Raw genomic sequence first — 22046 nt, 5'->3', positions numbered from 1 at the left:
AGGCACAGACCATAATTCAAATACGGAATTTCCTACAAGGTAATAATAAAGCAAAAAACTTTTCAACACATTGCCTCCATGCCAAGCCCGTCTGCACCGAGGAGGTTGGACTATAACAGTTTGGAGCTGCTTTACGTTACATTCCTGCATTTTTCTGAAATACGTACATTTTCTGAAAAGCTTAAATGTGTACAGCACTTGGACAGTTTTTCACATTTTAGAGTCAAACTTCACATGAGTTTACAGAACCAAGGACATGTTCAGGGACAGTGCTAATGGAGACCAATTTCTTCTGGTGACTACCTTCCAAAGTAACTGTTGGGGATTTTTCCCCAAATGTACACAATTTAATTCTGCAGTGAGAGAGGGAAGAAGAGAGTGGGAAGAGATTTCTCGAACTCCAGCCTTTATTTTCAGAAGAAAGAACTAGCCCCTCTGCATGGCCCTGCCTTCTCTATTCTCTAAGACCAGTAATTTGACAGGCTCACACTACGCCTTTTCACAAGGTGCAACCACTAGTGCTTTCCCAGACAAAGTTACACATTGTTGAGCAAAACATGCAAGCAGTTCCATAGCAAACCATGGCATTACAGCAGCTTCAGAAGGCCACCTCTGCTAATACACTGCACTAACACATTGGGATATTCCTGCAAACAATTAGGCACATTTACACAATTTACAGTCTGCGTTCAAACAAATTAGGGTGTGTTGTCCACTCTCCGTAGACTACAAGTTATGAAACTGTGCAGCATTCAGGGAGTGGCTCTATAACTGCAGTGACTAGAAACTCAACAGTAGCCACGCAATTGTCCGTGTTACACAAACGCTTCTATTTTGGCTGTTGCAAACCCCCCCTGAAATGTCCATAACTTGCAGCCAGTTAAATTCTTCTGTGAAAATTGTGTCAGTCTCCAACACAAAATTAACACAAGGTCTGAGAAACAGTAAACAGCTCCCAAAGTGCTGCTTCTTTATGTCTTGAAGATGAGCAATAGTGCAACATTACGTTGAGGGGCTCCCCTTCTATCCTCCCAAACTGGGAACTACTCTTTACGGGATACTATGGGAATATACACACATTTTAAAGTTAAAACCAATACTGTAAATTATTAAAAATTAAGTTTTGTTCACATTACAGCAGTTATCCAGTTATACATCACCGTACAAGACTTGAAAATATGAAGCAAGTGGGTTTTGTTGTTGGTGGTGGTGGGGTTTTTTTAAGTCTTTGACAAGAATATACACATACCTTAATGAGCTGGGCCAGAGGAGTGGGTGCAGAAGAGTCCTCAATCTGTTCACAAAAAATTAAACACACATTCAAGTTGTAGAATCAAAACATAGCAAACGTTAACCTCTACTGTAGCCTGAAAGTCTGCACTACATCCTCCGAGTGTCACGGAAAGAGACATGTCCAACCTAATGTAAGTGTATTGGTTCAAAACAAAGTCCACACCTATGACAGCTTCAGAGGGCCTACGTGGTTCATGAGAAGCAGCTAAACTCGGTGCGCTGGGCTTTAGATATTTGCATTTGCAGACAAACTATGAAACTAAACCGTTTCATCGGGTAAAACGGAAAGATCAAATGCAGAACTTAGGAATGCCACTTCAGGTAGCAACAACATTTAAACTCACAGCAATCTGTTAGAGACCTTTAAGTACTCAGAGGAGGCCAAACAATAGCACTTCAGTTATACAGCTTTAGGAACAAATACCCAAGTATTTCAGGACACGAAAAGGAATCTTAGCTGCACAGAACTGTCCTCAAAATGTATGGGATACGTTGATTTTGGGATTTGTTTGAACCGCCAAGTCAAAAGTAAGAAACAGCACCAAGCGGAACAACAATGGTTTCTCAGTGGGTTTTGATAACATCTTCCCAAACTGTTAGGCAGAGAAAGTATTTAAAAACAAAACTAAGTGATACAATGTGAAAATGGCAAAAAATACACTCCAAACAATTTTAATTGCAAGAAACAAAGAGCACACGACAGCCTATACAAACATAGTAGCTCTAGACAGACAGATGTAGAACACAGCACCAGCTGAATTGTGCAAACCTTGAACCTACCTGATCTAAAAACAATCCTACATTATCTGTACAACACAAAGTCATTCAGGAAATATTCCAGCATATTCAATATGAAACACAATGCATCACTAGGCACAAACACCAACATTCACATTAGAACTGTGCAAATGATGGCATTACTCAGTTTTCACTGTGCTGTGAATCAAATACATGGTCTCTACAACATATACTATGTCTTGCTGCAGAACAGATTAAGTTAATGTTTGGGAGATTAATACGAGGCTACGTTGTTTATAATTAAGTGCAATGTGTAGAAAAAAAGTGTGAGGTTGTGTTTTTACATACCGCTTTTGGTGTTCCACTTGCTGGCTCGGTTCGAGTTCTAGAGGAAGAAATAAAGGTGATGAGAACTTAGAACAAAGCACTTGTGCCCAACCAAAAGCAGTGAAAACAGATTATAAAACCTAAACATCAAGGCATTATGTTCTGATGGTCTAGTGAATGTGGAAATGTATTTGTATACATAAACTGTTCTCTCCTGGCACATTCAGTGCAACAAAAAAAAAAACCAAATCCCATTTCTAGTTTGTCAGCAATTACTGTCAGACTTACAGCTCTAGAACACAACAGTGCCAGAGGAAGTCCTCAGATATTTTGACTCTGCTGTGTAAGTATCAAAACGATGAAGTCTGTGCTAGAGCTTTGTGCTCTTACATAACCAACCATCCAAACAGCGACCCTTGGTCTTTCCTCTGTAGCCAGTATGCCAGAAAGCCAGATCTGAGGCATAAGAATACCTGCCATATCCCACCCCACCTCCCCCACATGCAAGACACAGTCAAACACTGACAGACTCTTCTGAGAGGGGAACATGCGTATCTCTCTTTACTGTAAAAGCAATAAAAAGAAGAAAGATACACTCCGAATGCCTCTGTAAACTAATCTCCATAAAAAAAGTTAACACACTGCAACCCCTCACAGACTACAGTGCTTTATGGGTACTTACATAACTCGTGTTTTGCTGGTAGTTTTGACTCCTCTAACAGGGACTCTTCTAACAATCACCGAGGAGTTCTTAGGAATCAGGGTGTTATCATCTGTGTATTCTGAAAACAACACCAATACAGAAGAAAACATTAGTCAGTTCGTAAGAATGTATATTAATATGTAATTACATAGCACTTGAGAGAACCCCTTCACAGGCATAAAAGCAAAATTTTATATGTGACATGGCCCTTCTGTCATCTCAACACACTAACAGAACCTTTCAAGAAGTCTTCAGGTTTGAGAATCAAACACCAGCAGCAAAACCTTTTCCATTCTTTTCAAACACTTTGGATGCCAGCAGCAAAATGGTCTCAGAGGTCACTAAAGGAGAGTCTGCTCATGCCTGAGGTTCTTTCCTGACCTAGCTCAAGTTGTTTTTGCTTCTGTTAGGTTACAAACCCGAGAGATCTTTGGAGAGGAACAAACCACAGCAAAGTCTCACCTGCATAAACCAGAGTCTAAAGTCTGACCAGCTTGCCCTGCAACAAAGCAGGCGCTCGGCTAAAGCATGAAAACTCTGCGCCGCTGCTTTCCGAGCTGTTCACTAAAAACGATTCCCCTGTGCTGCGAGTGCTGGGGACTGACAGAACACAGAAGAGAGCCGCCAGCTCTCTGCTTCTCGGGGCTTCATCCATCGACAGCCACACTGTCAGCTGCTCAGGGCTGTACATGCGAATGCAAACGGAACTGGCAGTGCTGGAGTTTGGATCACAGGAACCTGAGGGGTTTTTGAGCTTGCTTTCACACGTAGGGCAGAACTGGCTCCAACTAAAGTGGTGTCTCCTCTCTTAAGCTAATCATCTAGTTTGAATAAGCCAAAGGGACGTGAATTCTTTCAATTCACTTTTTGCAGAGCAGAGAGACTCAAATGAAATTAATTACGAAGACAAGTCTTCTGAAAAGCCTTTTGAAACCAGAGTGTGCCTGAAGGTCTCCATGCTTTGCCTTGGCTCACACCGTGTTCGTCTTTTGAAGAGGAGGAGCTACCTGAGACACTTTGACTGAGTGAGTCTCACATGTAAAGACATCTCCATGAGTGAATCTCACATGTAAAGACGTCTCCATGAGAAGTGTTTATGTATTGTACTTACGCAAGCTGGATATGACCAAATGTTTTAAAGCACCATCAGCAGCCATGCCCTGTAATCTGCCTACAGTTTTAACCATTAAAAGCCCTTACCTTTGCAGGCCGAGTCAGAACAATGGCCCGAAAGCCAAAGCTGCTGTGAAAGTACTACTAATGACAAAACCCAAAGCTTTTACAGAAGTCATACCCTGAAACCAATGCCTAGAGCTCTGCTCAAATGGGGAATCTCACCATGACACAGCCACCTGTCAGGAAAGGCCTGAGATGGGACTTTTTGATGTTGGAGGAGCTCAAAGAGCACTGAGGCTGACAAGCAACGGGGAGATGATGCCAGCTGCAGCTCTGGAAGCCCAAAGCAGCTGTTTCCACCTGCTGAACGGAGTCATACAGAGTGTTCTTTCTGGTCCAGATCACAAACCACTGACTGAGATTTCAGAGGCACAGGATAAGTAACAGTGGCTCCACAAAAAGGCAGGAGTTTGCTACGCCTGTGCCCAGCTGAGGGTTGTGGTAGGTCTGTAGAGGATTGCAGGTGGCAGCACCTCTCCTCGAGGGAGGCTGTGTATATGAGGACAGCAACCAGTGCACTTATTTGCCAGTTCTGCAAGCCTGCAGAGGGCAGCTGGAACATGCACAACAGGTGTATGATGCAAAAAGAGGAATGGGTCCTCTTTTTGTATTTTATGACAATTCATTGACCATTAGAAGAGAAGCATTGACATCTGCCTTCTGAATAGACTGTCCTTGCATGCAGATATATATAGACAGAGAGAGGGATGCTTGCTTTCAATCCGCTTGTGAAGGGCACAGGGAGGAGACCTCCAGCCATCTAATACCAGACTGATAGAAAAATGAATTCCCCTTAAAAGTCAATCAGTACACATTTCAATGGATCAACAGAAAACTGAAGAGTGACAATAACCTGGTGAAGTAAAGGCTTTATTTGCACAGGACACTTATCTGCTCCGACAGAAATGTTCAACAAAGCTGGAGCCAACACCATTGTTGATTCCTACTCCCTTCTAGCACAAAACTTGTTTTACTGCCAGTGATGGTCAGTAAGTGGCTACTGGGCTTTTGCAAGCACTAGACGTTGCACATCGACCACGTAGTCTTCTACGCCCAGCTCCGTGTCTAACAACAGATCAGAACGGCTCTGTGAGGTCCCCACACAAGCCACAGCTACCAATGGTGGCCAAATCGCACTGTCCCTTTCCACCCCACTGAATCACTGGCGCCACTTGCCCTCCCGGTTCCCCGCACGCCGGCGGGACGGGCCCCAGGCTGACTCATGCCACGTGGGTACAAGCCACAGAGAGCAGAGAGTGGCTCCCGCAGGCCGCGGCCGCCACCAGCCGGGCAGTGCCCGAGGGCCCATGCCCGCCGCCCCCACGCACCTTCTCCGGTCTGGGCATTGGTTATCTGCAGCTCACAGTTGGTCACCTTCAGCTTCTGGCGGCCCATGATCTGACGCTTGAGGTTGCCCAGGGAGATGTGGAGGCCGCTGAAGGTGACCGTGTCGTAGTGCAGCAGGGAAGAGAACTTATAATGCACGCACGGCATGGCTGATGTTCCACTCACTGGCACGGTTCGAGTTCTAGAAGAAATGAAGGTGATGAGAACTTAGAACAAAGCACTTGTACCCAACCAAAAGCAGTGAAAACAGATTATAAAACCTAAACACCAAAACATTATGTTCTGATATGTTCATTATGTTCTGACAGTAAGGACTTTGTGAGTCCCAGCTGGGAATGGCCGAACAGGCCCCTGTGGGCCCAGGACTCAAAGATGGTGCAAGTCCATCACAGAGAACGGGATTTTGCCATCTACATGCCAGTACAGGCATCCAGAAGGTAACTGCTGCCTTTATGACACTATTCAGCAAAAATGTTTATTTTGTTTGGTGCTTCCAAGCTTACGCAAAGCGAATATGGCCAGTGGGTTCCTCTCTCTCCGAGGGCCATCTATTCAGAAGATGAAAAGCCAGGGAAACAATCCCCCATCTCCACAAAAGGAGGCTGGTGCTGTGTGAGGAGCCAGGGCTCTGACACGTGTACATTGACCCTCCTGCTCTGAGGGGGAGCCGCTGCCCGCGGCTGGGCCACCCGCCACCCCGCGCTGCGCCTCAGGGACTTCACCTCGAGGAACTGCTCTGGCTTCCACAGTTATTAACCTCAGCTACTACTGCCGTGCTTGTCAGAAACCATGCCGGGACACAACTACTGAACAAAACTGACCCGAGTCAGCAGGCGACATTTGGATGGGGCTTTGGAGCCCAACAATAATTAATTGGTCTCTTCCAAGCCCACCAAACCCTTAAGCACACGCACCGTTTTACTCAGGTGATAACCACGGGAGGGAGAGGCCACAGTCTCTCCAAATCACCTCGTATCTTTGCTGAAAAATCTGCAGGACCCCTTCAGCCCTGGCCATCTGACCTCAGTGAGACCACCGCTCACCTTGCCCCATGGACGCACCGCTCACATTCACCTGGGTTTTTTTTCAAAAGCTTCACACTACTTCCTTTACTCTTTGTCTCACCTGACTGTTGAACCTTTGTCTAACCTCACTGTTTGGCTGCTCTGAAACTCACAACCTGCAGCTCTGAAGCCGGACAACAACAAGGGGAAGGCCTGAGGCCAGCGGCCCCGCTCCCAGCACACACCGTCATCGCGGCGCAGGGGCCCGGGATGCGCAGAGGAGCCGGGTTCAAGGTGACAACCTGCGCCCGACGGCTCCCTCTTGGCCAAACCCTTCACCCAGAACTACCGCTCTGCCCGCGCCGAGCGCCGGGAAACACCTTCAGGGCTTCCAGCTGTCTGTGGTGCTCAATTCTGCGTACTTATTCTTACAGAACCGAAAGGCCGGGGGCCGTGAAATGAGCACGGCCACCCAGTTCACCCAGTTCACGCGCAAGGGGTGACCCTGACTGCACTGCGGCCCCCATGTCCCCCCTGCCGCCTCCCCACCGGACCGCGTGGGAGGGACAGCGACCAGACCGGCCCCTGGACCCCATCCCCCTCCCCGGAGCCTGCCCGGACCGGCCCTGGGCCCTTCAAAGCCCCCCCTTGAGCCCCTGCTGGCCCCCAGAGCCCACCCAGACAGGCCCTGGGCCCTCCGGAGTCTTCCCGGAGTGATCCCAGGGCCCTCTGGAGCCCCCCTGAGCACCCTGCCTGGAGCCCCCCAGGCCCATCCCGGGGTCCCCCAGAGCTCCCCCCCGGCCCCACTCACCGCAGCAGCCAGATCACTGGGTCCTGATGCTGCTCGCCGTCTCCTCGTCCTCCCTGGTAGCCTCCTCCTCCTCCTTACTGATCACTTCCTCCTCCTCCTCACTGATCGCCTCCTCCTCCTCACTACTCATCTCCTCCTCCTCCTCTATACACGCCACCTCCTCACTACTCGCCTCCTCTCCCTCAAACGATTGCCGCTGCCCTGTCACTGCTGGTCGCATGCCGGGCGCTACTAGCACACAGCGGGGGCAGGGCTTCGCTCGGCTAATGGCAGCAGTGCTGCCCTGGTTGCTAGGAAACCGGGCAGGGGTGGGCTTTGCTCAGCCAATAGCAGCAGTGCTGCTGCCCAGGTTGCTAGGAGCCAGATGGGGGCGGGGCTTCGCTCGGCCAATGGCGGCAGTGCTGCCCGGCCTTCTTTCTGTCTTTGCTGACTGAAGAATCGCAGTGATGGACAAGGAGCCTGCTGAGGTCCTGACCAGACCGACCCTGACAAAGCCTGGCACTGCCACACAGTGAGAGAGCTGTAAACGTCATTCACGGGAAAAGCTGTGGGGAAAGTCACGAATCATCTCCCATTCTGCAAGCCAAATTCTTGACTGTTTTCTCACTACTGCTGATTTAACTGTAAATTACTTCAAAATAACACTTAAAATTCTTAACTTTTCACACCAGTAATTTCTTCGTGCCATAAGAGAAGCACTGTCCTGAGAAGGCACTATGAACATACAGCAATATTTACATATATGCATTTTGTCTTCCCTTAGATGAAGATATTTTGTAATTTGAAACGTTAGCAGAAGGATTTTTGCTTTTCTCCTGATCAGACATTTAAGTGTCAGCCCCCTGCTACAGCTGCAGCAGAAGTGTTCAAGCTGTTTCAGCACCAAATTAAACTTTCACTTTCCACTTGGCCGTTATTTTTTCCTTCCTCTTAATTTTTATATTTAAACAAACAGTTTAAGTTTTTGCTTACTTGGGGAAAAACAGTGCTATCATTCTCCTGTTATGATAAGCTACTGATCTGAAGGGCAGAAGGATGAGACCCCCACAAAGTTATTTAGAAGAGTGGGAAGAATTTGAGAGTCATAAGTTGGATGTTCTTTGGCTGGCCAAAACTGAGGAGAGAGAAGAAGCCCTACAGGGAGCTCAAGGGAAGCACAAGAGAGCATCTGGGAGCCAGCAGCGTGATGGGGGCATGAGCCAGCGCTGCACTGCCGTGTGTCAGGCACAGTGTTTTCAGGAACTGCAGAGGAGAGTTAATGCCACTGACGAGAGCACAGCTCGTCTGACGTGGTGGCCCTGCTGGTCCTTCACGTACTGAAAGATGAACTGTCCCTGGAAGAACTGGCGAGGAGAGCTGCGGGGATCGCTGGGACATGGGAGATTGACACGTGTGCTGATGTCAGGAGTGCGGGATTTGCTTGGGCCAGAAAAGCAAGTGGGAGAAGAGTGAGGTGACTGCTGTAAATGCAGAAGAGGGAAATAACACTTAGGGAGAACAGTTACTAACATTGAAGGGTGTGGGCACCTGATAAAATGTGACTGCCTGACCCTGAGTAACTTTAAGCTGCAAACTGGAAGAAAACTGTTTAATGCTCAGAAGATTTGGGTTCTGCAAGAGCCTTCCAAGGGAAATAAAGAAAGGAGGAAGCAACCGCCAACCCCTGACTGCTCACTATGGAGCTCAGTCACCTTTTGATGGGCCTGGAGATCTCTTCCAGTCTCTCCTTCCTCCAAATTAACTGCCTCTGCAGGCATTGCCTTTCAAGATACGTGTTCCCTCTTCACTTTTTAATTGCTCTGATGTCCTCTTGTTTGAAACACTGAACTGTTGCTGATCAAGTATTTTGATGGCAAAAAGCGCTATGCTGGCAGGATCGTTTCACTTGTGAGTTGTGCTTAGGTACCAAGTCACATAATGTGGTTTCATATAGCAAGAATTACACTTTTTAACCAGTTAACAAGCACGGGAAGGACTACCATGTTTGAACTCCTCTCCCGTTACCGCTGGCGTTGATGCAGATCCCTTGTGTGCAGAGTTCTGCTGTGGAGAGCCTGGGGCGAGGATCCCCATTACACGGTACCGGTCTGAGGGGTTCATCTCGGATATCAAAACAATTGTGCTTAGCATCAGTTTAGGTTAGAAGAAAGTTTAAAGGCTTCTGAATTCAATGTTTACACACCCTAGGGTCCTGTAGTGGTAAATTAAGATTGCTGTCTTTGGGTTGTGTCAGCAGTGCAGGATTTGGCCATTCCCTACACAAGAAAAGCCAGTAACTGTCCATCTAAAACTCTGCCATGTAATTCAGGGTAGGACTGAATGCTGTCAACATAAATCTTATATGAAGAACTACCTCTAGAAATGTTACTACTTCTTTCTGCAAATTAAAATAAACAGTAGCTCTTACCATTTTGGAAAAAAAAAAAAAAAAAAAGAAGAACTTGTTCACAAGAGCAGAAGCCAAAGCATTTGGACAGAGTGGACATGTTCTTGCTACCAGCATTGCCCAGGAAACCCCACCAAGAAATCCCAGCAGGTTGGAGTAAATGCCATGTCCTAGAGCGGATACACTGGCGTTAGCCTGCAGTCTTTCAATACCCAAGGATATTCCTTCAAATTTGCAGAACCAACTTCACAATCTATAGAATACTCAGTACACTTCAGCCTCAAAGTCAGTTGTTATTGCAGTGCGATGAGGCCAAAACTGTTGGTCCTTAACAGTGATGAGAAAAAGGATCATTACCACACCACTCCCCAAAATACTGCTACTCTGAAATTTGCCTACACTGCTACAGCTACTGCTTCACTCCAACCTCCCTTAAGACAAAATTTCTGCCATTCTTCTAGTACCTGCTCTAACCACATGCACAAACAATACTTTCTTATTCCTCATGGATCAAGCTTTTATACTTGACTTGGCTTTTTTACCATCTGTAGTCAGGTTCCTGATAAGCAATAAAGCACCTTGTCTTGCAGGCACTCCCCTCCTCTCCTCACTCTACTCCCATTAAAAAACACACCCACTCTACCCCATGGACAGACCTTGAATCTAAACTAAAAACCAGGTTTTGTTTGAAAACTGTCATTGAAATGGCTATCCATGGCTGAAGTACTTCTAATGCTCTTATTTCTTCAGCATGAGGTGCCTCTGAAAAGTTTAAAGTTTACAATCACCTTACTCACGTTTTGCCCACAGTTTAATCGCACGGAGCATGAGCCAGAAGTTCTCCTCACTTGGCACTAGATGCAGCATTTCATCGGTAACTCTAAGGAAAAAGTTGAAGGACAGAAGTTCCTAGTAACAGGTACAGGTCTGTTTTATGCTACGCTGGATCAATAGCTTACAGTTTATCGTTCAAATCTATGAAAACAAGTTTGGATTACTCGCTTTGTAGTACGTTCAAAATTACAGATTACACATAACATTCCGTATCCCTCCAGGTAACTGGTGCCCTCAACAGCTTTGTCACAGTTTATAGACTATCGCCAACCATTTTTAATAAGGCCTTTCTAGAGGATTCCGACAGCCAGGTTTCTTTCGACAGCCAGGAACAATCAAACCAGTCACTGTTAAACAGTGAGCAAGTTAGGCTTTGGGTATTTTAAACATCTTCCCTGTCAAGTGCTCTCCCTATTCACCTGAAGCAGTCTCTGTGGCAAACTGGAACAATGCACACACCCTGATCCAAGAAACATGAAATACAGCTCTATCTAAACACACAGCTCCTTGAAACATCTAAATTTAAGCCCACTCACCACCTCCTCAGATCTCAAGTACACAGGAGATCAGCTTATGCACCTCGTACAGAAACTGGAGTTGTGTCATGCGCTTTCTAGACCAACTTCAGTAACACTTTCTTCTTAAAGATGTGTAAATATGCTCACCATTTAAGCTCAGTATACATCTCCTATCCAGGCTTCTCAGCTGCCAGTCATCTCCGAGATCAAGATTATCAGAAACAGTTTGCACAGACGGTCTTGCAAACACCAGATCAATCTTAAGAGGGAAAAAAGTGCCAACCGTGAGTTAGAATGCTGCACTGTTTGTGAACAGCACACCAGTGGGGGACAGTTAGTCAAGTCTAGAAAGAGGGGTTAACATTTGTATTTAAAACTATGTGACTATAGATACATCTCCCAAGAGATTTATTTGCCAAAAAACTCAAGAAAATTGCTAGAAGTTCCACATTTTATTTACAAAACCCTTCATTTACAAAACCCCCTTTCTAAGCTAGGGAAAGGAAGGGGATTTTAAGTTGAAAAAGATTACTCTAAACTTAGAATTTCCATTAAAAGGGAACTTAAAACTAACCAGAGAATTCAGACGTAAGTTCAACCACCTCAGCTACACTTCAGCAAAGGAGAGAGCATTTTCTCTATGCAGTAAGCCCTTTTGATCCTGAAGCATCTGGTTCATAGCACAGTCTGAGGCAAGAAAGTTATTCTGTGAATGTCTGCACCAGACAAAGGCCACAAGAAGGTCACGGAACAAGTGACTTCATGAGAGTGGTACCAAGCAGTGACTTGCTTAGGTACTACAGCACGCAGGTCTCCAGACACCGTGTAAGAGGCAGTCAAGATACAAGGATTCCTGCAGCTGACAAACCCAGGCAGGAGTCACATGAGTACTTCTACTTGCCATTTTCCAGATTGCTTGTCCCATGACCACTTCACTTCTGATTTGCAACAAAGCATTTAGTCTGCTGACATGATTCACACAGTGAACTACCCCATACCCATCCCTCTGTCGAAAGCCAGCGTGTCAGAGCTGGGAGGAGTCAGCAAGGACCCTGCCTCTGCTCCCACTCTGCAGTCCCTGGCAGATAAGTGCCGTTCCAGCAGGCTCCCCTGCTCTAAGCACAGGGCAGAAAGGGGCGTCTCTGATGTCCCCCCACCTGCCAAACTCCCTGGGGGCTTATTTTCCTATCAGCTCCCATTTTACTGCAGCGTCTTCTCCTGGGATCGGCTCTGGCCAGGCTGTTTAATTACAGTTTCCTAAATACACTCTAAGGTACCAATAACCTTGTAAAACAGCATGGTCACAGCTCCCTGGAGAAGTTCTCCTGTTCCAAAGGAAGAACAAAAGCAAAACGCTTACCTCAAAGCCATCAAACTCAAACTTGACAACTGGTACAGACGCATCTTCAACTGCCTGTAAAGGAGCGGATGACTGTGTAAGAAAATATTTTTTGCTACTTTCATGTTCTTCCTAAACTGTGATAAACTACAGAATTTACACTGCTAAACTTAGTATAACGACTGAGTTGCTTCCAAACCAAAAAAAAATTGTTAGTAAGTTACAAGCAGTATGGCACTAGTACGGTCTAATACTGGCTTTAAAAAGTTCCTTAGCCAAGAGATTCAGAGGCTGATCCTGTGCTGTAATGAACCAGCAGTGCACAACGAGCCATCAGTGTCAGTGCTGGTAAGGCACTTCCCTTGGCCGTGAGGAAGAAAAGTCAGAGATTTCTGTAGCTATCTTACCACTGGTTAACATCCAGAGAAATCGAAAAAGTTCTGTCCACATCTGACAGCGTGCACTAGTCTTCCTTATTTTGATTTTCTACCGTGCCTGAGGGGCTGTCAGATACCTTACGGGACAGTTTTCAGTGCTGCAGACCCCTTGTCAGAACGGTGCCGCAGCCCACTGAGAGTCTGTTCTCAGGGGACAGTCATCCCAGCAAAGGCTCATTCGCTGGGCACATGAAGTCTGTCCAAATGTCTGCACGAGGAAGACCAGGCTAAGAGGAACACTTCTCAGGAGCTCAGTGTCACAGGCGAGGTGCCCAATACATCACCCGGGGGTGATTTTACAAAGCAGTTTGCACGTTCACAGCGCAGCCCCTACTCACTTGATGTCAAGCTGACAGCGTGCGTCCCTTCCGCAACGTCTGGGGCTGAGTGGCCAGAGAGGAACAGGACCAGGGCAGAATGAACTAGAGATCCTAAAGCACATCCAGAGGGACACCACGGCAAAGGCGCTGACAGAAGCCTTTCCACATCACCTTCAACTGCCTTAGCTTTCAGGCTGCCCCTTCCTCTTCCTGCCCCTTACTAGACCTAAGATTAAAGCAAGGCTCCTAGGGACAACCTTGTTTTCTGATACAGCTGACTCATTCTCAAACCACGGGCAGGGGAGAAGTGTACTGATACAAGGAAATTATCACCTGCTTTGCACCTTATTTACTTATAGCAACTTACAGCAACTTATAATGATTTCTGAATATTGCTTAATAATCCTGCTTGCCCTGACTGTTCTGTGAAAGCTTACCAAGGGCTACTGCTACTGTGTTCATCAAAACAAAGCAGTTTTCTGTGGAAAATTACCAAGAACTACAATGTTCAGCAAAAATAAGAGACATGTCCTTGGAAAGCAGATGGGTTCTAGCAAGTTTAGTCTTTGTAGTGGATAGATAGCCATGTATGGGCGGTAGAAATTAATAGACTGGTGCTTTTAGATAAGATAGAGGTGGTAAACCAGTGGGAACCACTCTTGTTGTTCAAGAAATTGGCCAAGAGAATCTGCACATGCTCCAAGGAAAAGTACAAGGTGAGGAGGACTGTGAGCCTTCCTCCAACAGACCCCCGGAGACGCCCCCCAGGACGCAATGGGCAGGTGCAAAGAGAACATAAACTGCTGACACCAGCCTCTAGAGCTAACACCCAGCCTCACTCATGTATATGGATATTTGTGTTATGTAATCAATGAATATGTATATCCACACTCTAGAAGTTTCTGGTAAAATGTGCTGTTGGGGTGCAAGCTTTGTGGAGAAATCCCCTTGCACCCCGGCGCCGGAGTAAACATACCTGCTGTATAACTCTCTCTGAGTTGTAGAGTCTGTTTCCACAAATCAACAGCTGCCTGCCTCCTGCCTTGGCCACCCACCTAAAAACCTTGAGGAGGGAAATGGAAGGGCACCAAGCACCCAGCTGGTGCCTTCAGCCCTCAGCATCCTCCATCTCTAAAGAAAAACAGACCAGGGCAAGTAAAATCATGCCCAGGCACCAGGACCTTCTAGAGGCATCCATCAGCTGAACTTCTGAGTGAGAAACAAGTATCTAGGGTTTCCCTTTAGCACAGCCTCAAGACACATACCTTCTTTTAACCCTCCCTGGCTGTTGCTCCCACCTTTTTAATCAGGAACTGGATGCTAAATTCTCCCAGTCAGGTTCACAATACCTCACTGGGCTGAACGCAGAAAGATGGCTTCTGTTTAATTTTCCTATCACTAGAAGACAGAGGTTTCCAAACCTGTTTGGAAACTCCTTTTTTCCCTGTCGGGTCTCACCAGCACTGTAAACTCCTTTTACAAATGATATCTCATTAAAAATACATCTGGGATTAACCAAGCCAGCTACATCACACCTTCCCAAGGAATAGCTGGGCTGCAGGGGAGCTGATGAACCTCCCTATGGAGCAGATCTGGGTAACTAGCCCAGCAAGGAGACTGCTCAGGAAGCCAGCTTGTTAGTAACACTTCTCCATGAGCAAGAGCAGTGACAGCTTTGCAGGCTGACTCTGGGAGGCTCCAGCTGCTGGCAGAACACAGGTCCCTCCTCTGCTGGTATGCAAGCCCTCCCTCCCCAGGCAGAGGCAGCAGATGAGGTAGCCAACCTCCCTTCAGACAGGACATTTGAGTCTATAATAGCAGCTTCGATCCCTGGGCTTAGCTTCCTTCCTCTCCACAGCTCAGAGAGCTTTTCTGCCTCGTTGGACACACTGGTCCCTCCCTGCCCTGAACTTGGGAGAGGGCTCTGGGCAGGTTGGACTGGCCCCGCCACACTTTCAAGCTTGTTGGGCTGTATCTCTGTGCAATCCACAGTCCCTGCACATAAGGGCAGCCCTTTTCTTAGTCTCTCTGGCAAAGTGAGCTGAAAAGCAGCTGGGGAGAAGCATTCACTTGGGACAGTCGGATTTATCCTTCCCAGCGAGCAGCATTTGCAGGGCAGCAGACAAACTGGCTGACATTTGCCGAGAGCTCTGAAGGCACACAACCCTCCAGAAATGTCCATCATTAGTCCTGCTGTTCTTGGCCCACAAAGCTTGTCTGTCTCTCACAAAAGCTATGACACAAAAGCACAACCCTTGCACACATCCTGTCTCCCCACGTTCCTCTTCCTTCACTTAACTGTCCCCTTGAGCCCACAGAAAAATTTCAAGGCCTAGAAACACCTGGTATGAAATGAAAGCAAAGGTCAGATATCAAGCGCAACCCCTCCTGGGGATGCACGCCCAACAAGAAACCCTCTCTCATCATGGTCATAATCCAGGTAAGCCTGAAACAGCTGCTCTTGAGGAAAGAAGCAGTACAAGGAGCTCCTCCCCAGCACATCGCTCCCAGAGCCCTGCTTGGTCCCCGGGCCGGGCAGGGGCTGCTGCCAGCATGGGCTCCCTGCCTTCCCAAATTCCCCCCTCGACATTCCCACTTGCCCCAGGTCTATGTACAGGTTCATCTGGACACTTCACAGCAACAGCAGCTGTCTTTCCAGTCAAAGAAATTCATCTAGAAGAGGAAAGGCAGCTAGCGTCTGCTCCCTGGCAGAGCTTGCAGCAGACAGCAATACTGATACATTTCTTCATGTTTTCTAATGCTTTTTTCTCTTCCATTCACTCCTCATAAAGCAGACTGCATGGGTCATCAGCAGGATCAGGCACAGAAACATGGAAAAATTTAGGAGGAAGAGACTTTGGATGTCTCTGGTCCAACCCCTCTGCACAAAACAGACAATTTCAAAGTTCAAACAGATTGTGCAGGGATGTGTCCAGCAGTGTGAAATATCTCCCAGGATGGAGATTCCCCACCTCTCTGGATCACAATAAGCCTTTACCTGCCCTTAAAGTCACCAGACGTTTGTCCTCAGCTACAGCACAGGCCCCAAGATATACTGTGTGTTGTGACCCTGCAGCCTTTGTTCTGGAAGTGAACCTCAGCATGTGCCTTCCAAGTATTTGGCTCCTGGAAAAGAAGAGAAAGTCTCCTGGTTTGGGTGGTTTTTGTTTGTAAGCAGCCATCTGCTGAACTATTGTCTGAGACCAAAATGCCAGCTGCTTCACACCGCAGACGAAAGGCAGCGTACAGCAGAAAGGCACTGAGGTCATCTGCCTTCTGCACACGAGTGCCAGAAGATGTGCAACGGACCAACAACCCCATGGGAATAAAACCAGCCTTTTTTAGCAGCCTTTACCTTTGGCCCTGCACATCTAGCAAGATACCTACCTCTTCTTCCTGGTCTCTTGCAATCCACCAGCACCAAGAAGTCCCCGGTTACAACATGTCAAACAAGCTGAGCCTTAAGGTGGAAGAACCACCAGGGCTCTGCTGGTAAAAGAATAGTTCAGTGCCACTGTTTTAAGGAACTGCTAGCTCTTTAACTAGCAGCAGGAGACACAGTATGGGCTGGGTTATCCAACATCCTCCCACCACAAACCTTTGCACCTTGCTCTGAAAAAGCTGGTTGCATCCAGCACATGGGTTCAACAAAGCTTCACCACCATCCAGACTGGCAGCTCTGTGCTCCTTGGGGTGGCGAGGCAGGTGATGGCGGTACGAGGGTCATCCCTGTGGCAACACTGCCCACGGACAGCGAGCATGGCTAGCACACCCTGAAGCCCCACAGCTACAGTAATTTTTGAAAGGGTACTTCATTCAGCCCTGCTGCTACTACAAGGTGAACAGGTACCACTTGCCTTTAAATAGGGGTGATTGCAGCAAATTGGTGCAGACTTGTGTCTGCTCCAAGTACTTTAAAGTGCTAACGGCTGCCCCGGGGCCTTTTCAGTAAGAAGCCCTTGGAGACACAGGCTGCCAGACTTGTGCCAGCCAGAAGAGGAGAAGGCAGCATGTCAGTGATTCTGGCTGAACTGGCTCACATCACAAAGTCAGGAGGAAGAGTTTCATTTTTTTGTGCTACATCTCTTTGTGCTTCTCTTTCCTGGAAAAACTAAAGGTGATGGTTGGAGCAGTGACACAGACAGGGCACGTCCCAGTCTCAGTCAGGGTCACCTACGTTATAGGAATGGTAAAGTCTGGTCCCCCAACGCCACCCGGAGCTCCCTGCAGTGGTAGGAGGGGGTTAACTGGGAAGCGCCGATGCCTGTTCCACTTCCTGGTCTGTCAGCTGAGTACAGACAGAGCAAGTCAGAGATGGACATCCAGACAGACAGTTGCTTGGACAAACCAAAGTGTTTCAGCCAGAAAATACTGAAGAGAGGCCAGAGTCCCAAACAACCTGATAGTAGAGCATGTGGTAAATGGGCTGATGAAAAGGAAAGGAAAGGAGGAAAAGGGTTCCTGAAGCCCCCAAGGCCCACGGGGCAGGCAAAGTCAGAAAGCAGGCAGCATTCCTGAGAGTCAGGCCAGCTGTAAGTGAGCCCAGCTCATGGGCTCAGAAAAGCAGAGCTGTAACTCGTACTGAGTGCCAAGATCTGCTCAGCTAAGGTATGTCAAACACTCGATAAAACAGCAGTTCTGGTTTGGGTTTTTTTTTCCCACTGGATGAATAATCTTTTCTATCGGGATGCAACCAGGAACCCAACTCCAATGTGGCTGGGACAGCCTTTCCTCTGATCAGGAACCTGGAAATCTCAGCTCAGCCACTCACAAGTTTCTCGCTCGCAGGGAGACTGCTTATAACAGCGCAGCAGATTAAACACAACAAGCAGTCACTGCAAAAATCAAGGCAAACCCAGAGCTGCTGCTTGCCAGCAGAGCATTTTAGTTGAGGGAGCAGAGCAAAGCATCCTCCTTTCACTGATCCCTTGAAAGTATGCAACTGCTTTCCATCACTCATCTCCACCCAGACTGAGAAGGCTGAAGGGGTTCAGTTCTTCCTGCAGTCAGGGCCAAATAACGGGCACTTGTCACCACACATCTGCACTTGGGACTTGTCCACATCTGACTGACACAACCACTGCAATAACACAGCGCAACACCCAAAGTCTGTCCTCACACTTGATAACCACGCCTAGAGGGCACAGCTCATGGAACAGCAGGGCCAGCCCTGAAACAGAGATCTGCCCAGGGCATGGGGGAGAACGGGGAGGAAGATGCAGGGCTGGAAGCACTGGGTTCCTGAAGCTAACAGCAGCACGGATGCAATCTAGACCAAAAGCTCTGCCTGCTGCATTCCCATTGAGTAATTAGTGGGAGGTTTAGCTTTCTGTATTTGTAAGGCTGTCCTGTACCTTGCTAGAGGGGTATGTCTCGTGCAGATCTGCAGTAGGGGATGTCCCAGTTCACTCAGCCCTGGCAAATCAAAGCTGTATCCTAATGACAGAAAGCAGAGCTGAGCTGAGAGATGGGACCACTGTGAAAGCCACTGCCTGACGTCCAGGACAGAAGAGCAGAGGTCTCCAGTCTCCATCACAAGGGGTCACTCCCAAAGTGCCTCCTACCTTCTGGTCAGTAAAGCCGTAACTTACAGACCGGTGACATCTTTGAGAAAGGGTCCGAAACCTCCACTGCGAACAGCAGACGAGCCCCAGATGTCTTCAGCACAGGGTTGGCTGGATTATTCACAGCCAGGGAATCAGCTAAATGCAGTTTAACTCATTTGCCTGCTTAATCCAGAGCACTTTTATATCCCCATAGATTGATCCAAGGTGCCAGGGGTATTTTAACCCTTGAGACCCCAAGATGCTAAACACTGGTCAAGAAAGCAATTTTAAATGTACAAATCTAATTTCCTTCAGTGTTTAACTAACTGTGAATGAACTCCTCATCCATCCTGGCTACCAGCTCTTGCTAGAGGAAAATTTATTTGGCTCTATCTTGCTTAAAATACTGAGCTGAATCAGCAAATCCTGTCCTGGAGGAACAGGTAACCCTGCCCTGAACCTCTGTGCAGCCCCAATTTGTCTCTGCAGATTAAGGGCCAGAAGCAGAACAGAAACAGGACAAAGAATAAACTGACAAACTGCTGGATTTGGAGGCCTGGTATCCCCCTCCCAAAAGACACATCCAAAGACACCTGGGCTAAAGGATTGTTCCTTCAAGTACAAGAGGTAATACAGTAAACTCCCTTCTTTTCTCTGGGATTTGGTCACCAGAGGGCTGCCCACCAGCCCCTGGACAGAAGAGCACACACCCTAATTAAAGGCAACACATAAAAGCCCACAGCAACAAGGTGGCATCTGGCAAGTGACAAAGATACAGCAGCTTTTGGTAACAATTCTTTGAAGGGAAAGCCAGAGTTGATAGGCATCCCCGCTGGAAGGCTCTGACAGAGGAGAGTGTTAAACAGTGTCAACTGGCAGGTTTAAGCATTGTCTGGGAAATGTCAAACACTGTCAAGACACCACAGAGCTCTCTGCAGCCAAGCCCCAGCAAGGGACTCCTGGGGGCTCATCTCTGAGAACACAGACTGATGGGCCACCAGCCCTGCCGACAGAAAACACCTTATCAGCAGCTGGTGCAGAGAGTACAGGGCCCTCAAAACAACCAAACCAGCCAGGTCAGCTCACCCAGACACCCAGCATCTCCCCGCAGTACCTGCAGCCACATCTGCAGCCCAGCCCTGCTGTCAGGATCCTCTCGGACTGGTCGGGTCAGCGCTCCCAGCCTTCCAAACCCCGGCCCTCTGGGAGCTGCACTCAGCCCAGTCCAGGGAAAAAAGATGAAGACACCCCTTAACTCTATTTGGAGACTTCCAGGAATTCTCCCACCTCAGGGAAAAGGAAATGGAATGAAAATTTTTGTTCAGTTTTTCCAAAGCAAAATAAAACCCAACCACTGCAGCAGCGAGACAGCTGTCCCAGGAGTAGAGATCTTCAAAGCTCTGAAATAAATAGTCTTGCCTCTGGCTTCCAGCTGCATGGGATTGCTTTATAGCACCTTACACAAAACCCACAATAAAATACCTCCGACAAGTTACCAAAAAAACTGTATTAAGGTTATCCACGGGATTAGGCATTGGCTTCTAAACCCCGTGTTCTTTGGTACCTTCAGCAAATGGCCAGCTCTGATTCAGCCCTCCGTTGGTTTCTGAAAGGGTGTCAAAAGCAGCTTCAGCAAGATCAGAGTCAGACCACAAAATCTGCTTCCTTTAGAGACCAGGCCCTGCTGTCTCTGAGCAGCTCAGATCCTCCAACAGCCGCTGGGCCTGCAGGAACTGAACAGCTCGAGTCTGACCAGGGGACGAGGCAAAGCCTGGGGAAGAAGGGCAGCTGTGAAACAGTTTGACAGAGAAGAGGGGAGAGAAAATGTGGGGCAATAGAGCTTCCGAAGGAGATTAAAAGAATCAGGGCTTCGTGAACCCAATCCATGAACTAGAGGTTTTGTATCTGTACAGATGTTACTGTACTCGGAATGGCAGAACACTAAATCCACTGCCCAGGGGGAACAGAGAAGCTTTGGAGATGAGCACAGAGCACAGCGCTGCCAACTCTTTAACAGCCAGCAGAGCACACCTCCTCCCGGGGGGGGCAGCTCTAACTGCCACACTGCTGCCAGTGAGGACAGGGGAGGAGAGTCAGGACAGCTGCAAAAAGTTCATGAGACTTCTCAAAGGGGAAAAAAAGGAAACAGAAAATAACCAAGATCTTTTTACCAGGCTGCCTGTGACACGAGCCATCAAAACATGAGAGTGGGTGATGGACAGCTGGGGAGAACAGTCAGGATTCGACAAAACAGTTCAGACAGCATGACATCAGAATGAGAATGAACATTCATTAAAAAAAATCTCTTAGTATTTGGCTTTGCCCGAGAGGCACCTCTGTGTCACAGGGTAAATATCCCATTCCGCTGCCAAGATGCAGATTTATTCCAACAGAGAGTTATTCCACTAACCAAGAGCTTTTCTACACAATGACCTCTGCAGCCTGGGGCAATGCAGCCGTGCATTCGAGTACATGCACACCCAGGGTGTGCAGGCTGGCAGCTGAAACCTTTGCATACTTCTCTCTTCATTGCTGCTGAAACATTTTGACTCCCCAACCCTACACTCTGGTTCTGCAACAATTCCCCACACACTCAAACTACACTTTCAGGCACATCCCGTTGCCTGCCCAGGATGGAATCCCCCAAGTGCGACTGTTCCCAATTCCATTTTTCCCGTAGGAAACAATGGGATAGAGAGGAATGTGTGCAGGCACTTCAGCAATGCACACAGCCGAACCACACAGGAACAGTGGTGTGAGGTGGCAGATGGTGAGACAGAAGCGAGACCTCTGGGGTTGTCAGCTGCCAGTTCAACACCTGGGAATGACAGAAGTAGTAGAGGAAATTCTAACTGCTTTTAATATACCAAGAAATAACTGCTACTTGCCCGAGGTTTAGAGTGGAAAATCCCTTTATAACACAAAATTAAACTTCATGATGTCCTGGTGACCCTGTGTGACCCCTCCTCAAACAGATCACCATTCTGAAACCTCTCAGCTGCTTCTCCTGTGACACTGAACACCTGACAAACTCTTTCACTGCCAGTGGTGCTGCTGCCTCTCCTGATCCATCACATTTTCATCTCCACCTTCAGATGCCTGCTGCTCAGCAAGGTCAGTGAAGGATGAAGGAAAACAGGACCATGACAACAGTAACCAGAGCAGGGTATGAAAGAACTGACAGCAGAGCTCTGAAACAGAAGGCACAGACAGCAAGGCATTACTGTGCACAAGCTTTCACAGTGCAGACGCAGTATAGACAGGGTA

The 22046-nt window shown here is 47.7% G+C and overlaps 1 protein-coding gene across 1 annotated transcript; it reads right to left on the bottom strand.

Moving 5' to 3' along the window:
* Positions 1 to 2331: 2331 nt before the first annotated feature.
* On the bottom strand, positions 2332 to 5960 carry LOC141927320 (E3 ubiquitin-protein ligase RBBP6-like). The gene is made up of 3 exons (XM_074834487.1): positions 5566 to 5960; positions 3041 to 3140; positions 2332 to 2416 (listed from the first exon to the last, which is right to left on the bottom strand). The coding sequence occupies exons 1-3, from the start codon at positions 5729 to 5731 to the stop codon at positions 2332 to 2334; spliced, it is 351 nt and encodes a 116-aa protein (XP_074690588.1). The 5' UTR covers positions 5732 to 5960.
* Positions 5961 to 22046: the final 16086 nt, after the last annotated feature.

The sequence above is a fragment of the Strix aluco genome, chromosome 9, assembly GCF_031877795.1.
Source record: "Strix aluco isolate bStrAlu1 chromosome 9, bStrAlu1.hap1, whole genome shotgun sequence".
NCBI lineage: Eukaryota > Metazoa > Chordata > Aves > Strigiformes > Strigidae > Strix > Strix aluco.
This window is presented reverse-complemented; position numbering and strand designations above follow the sequence as displayed.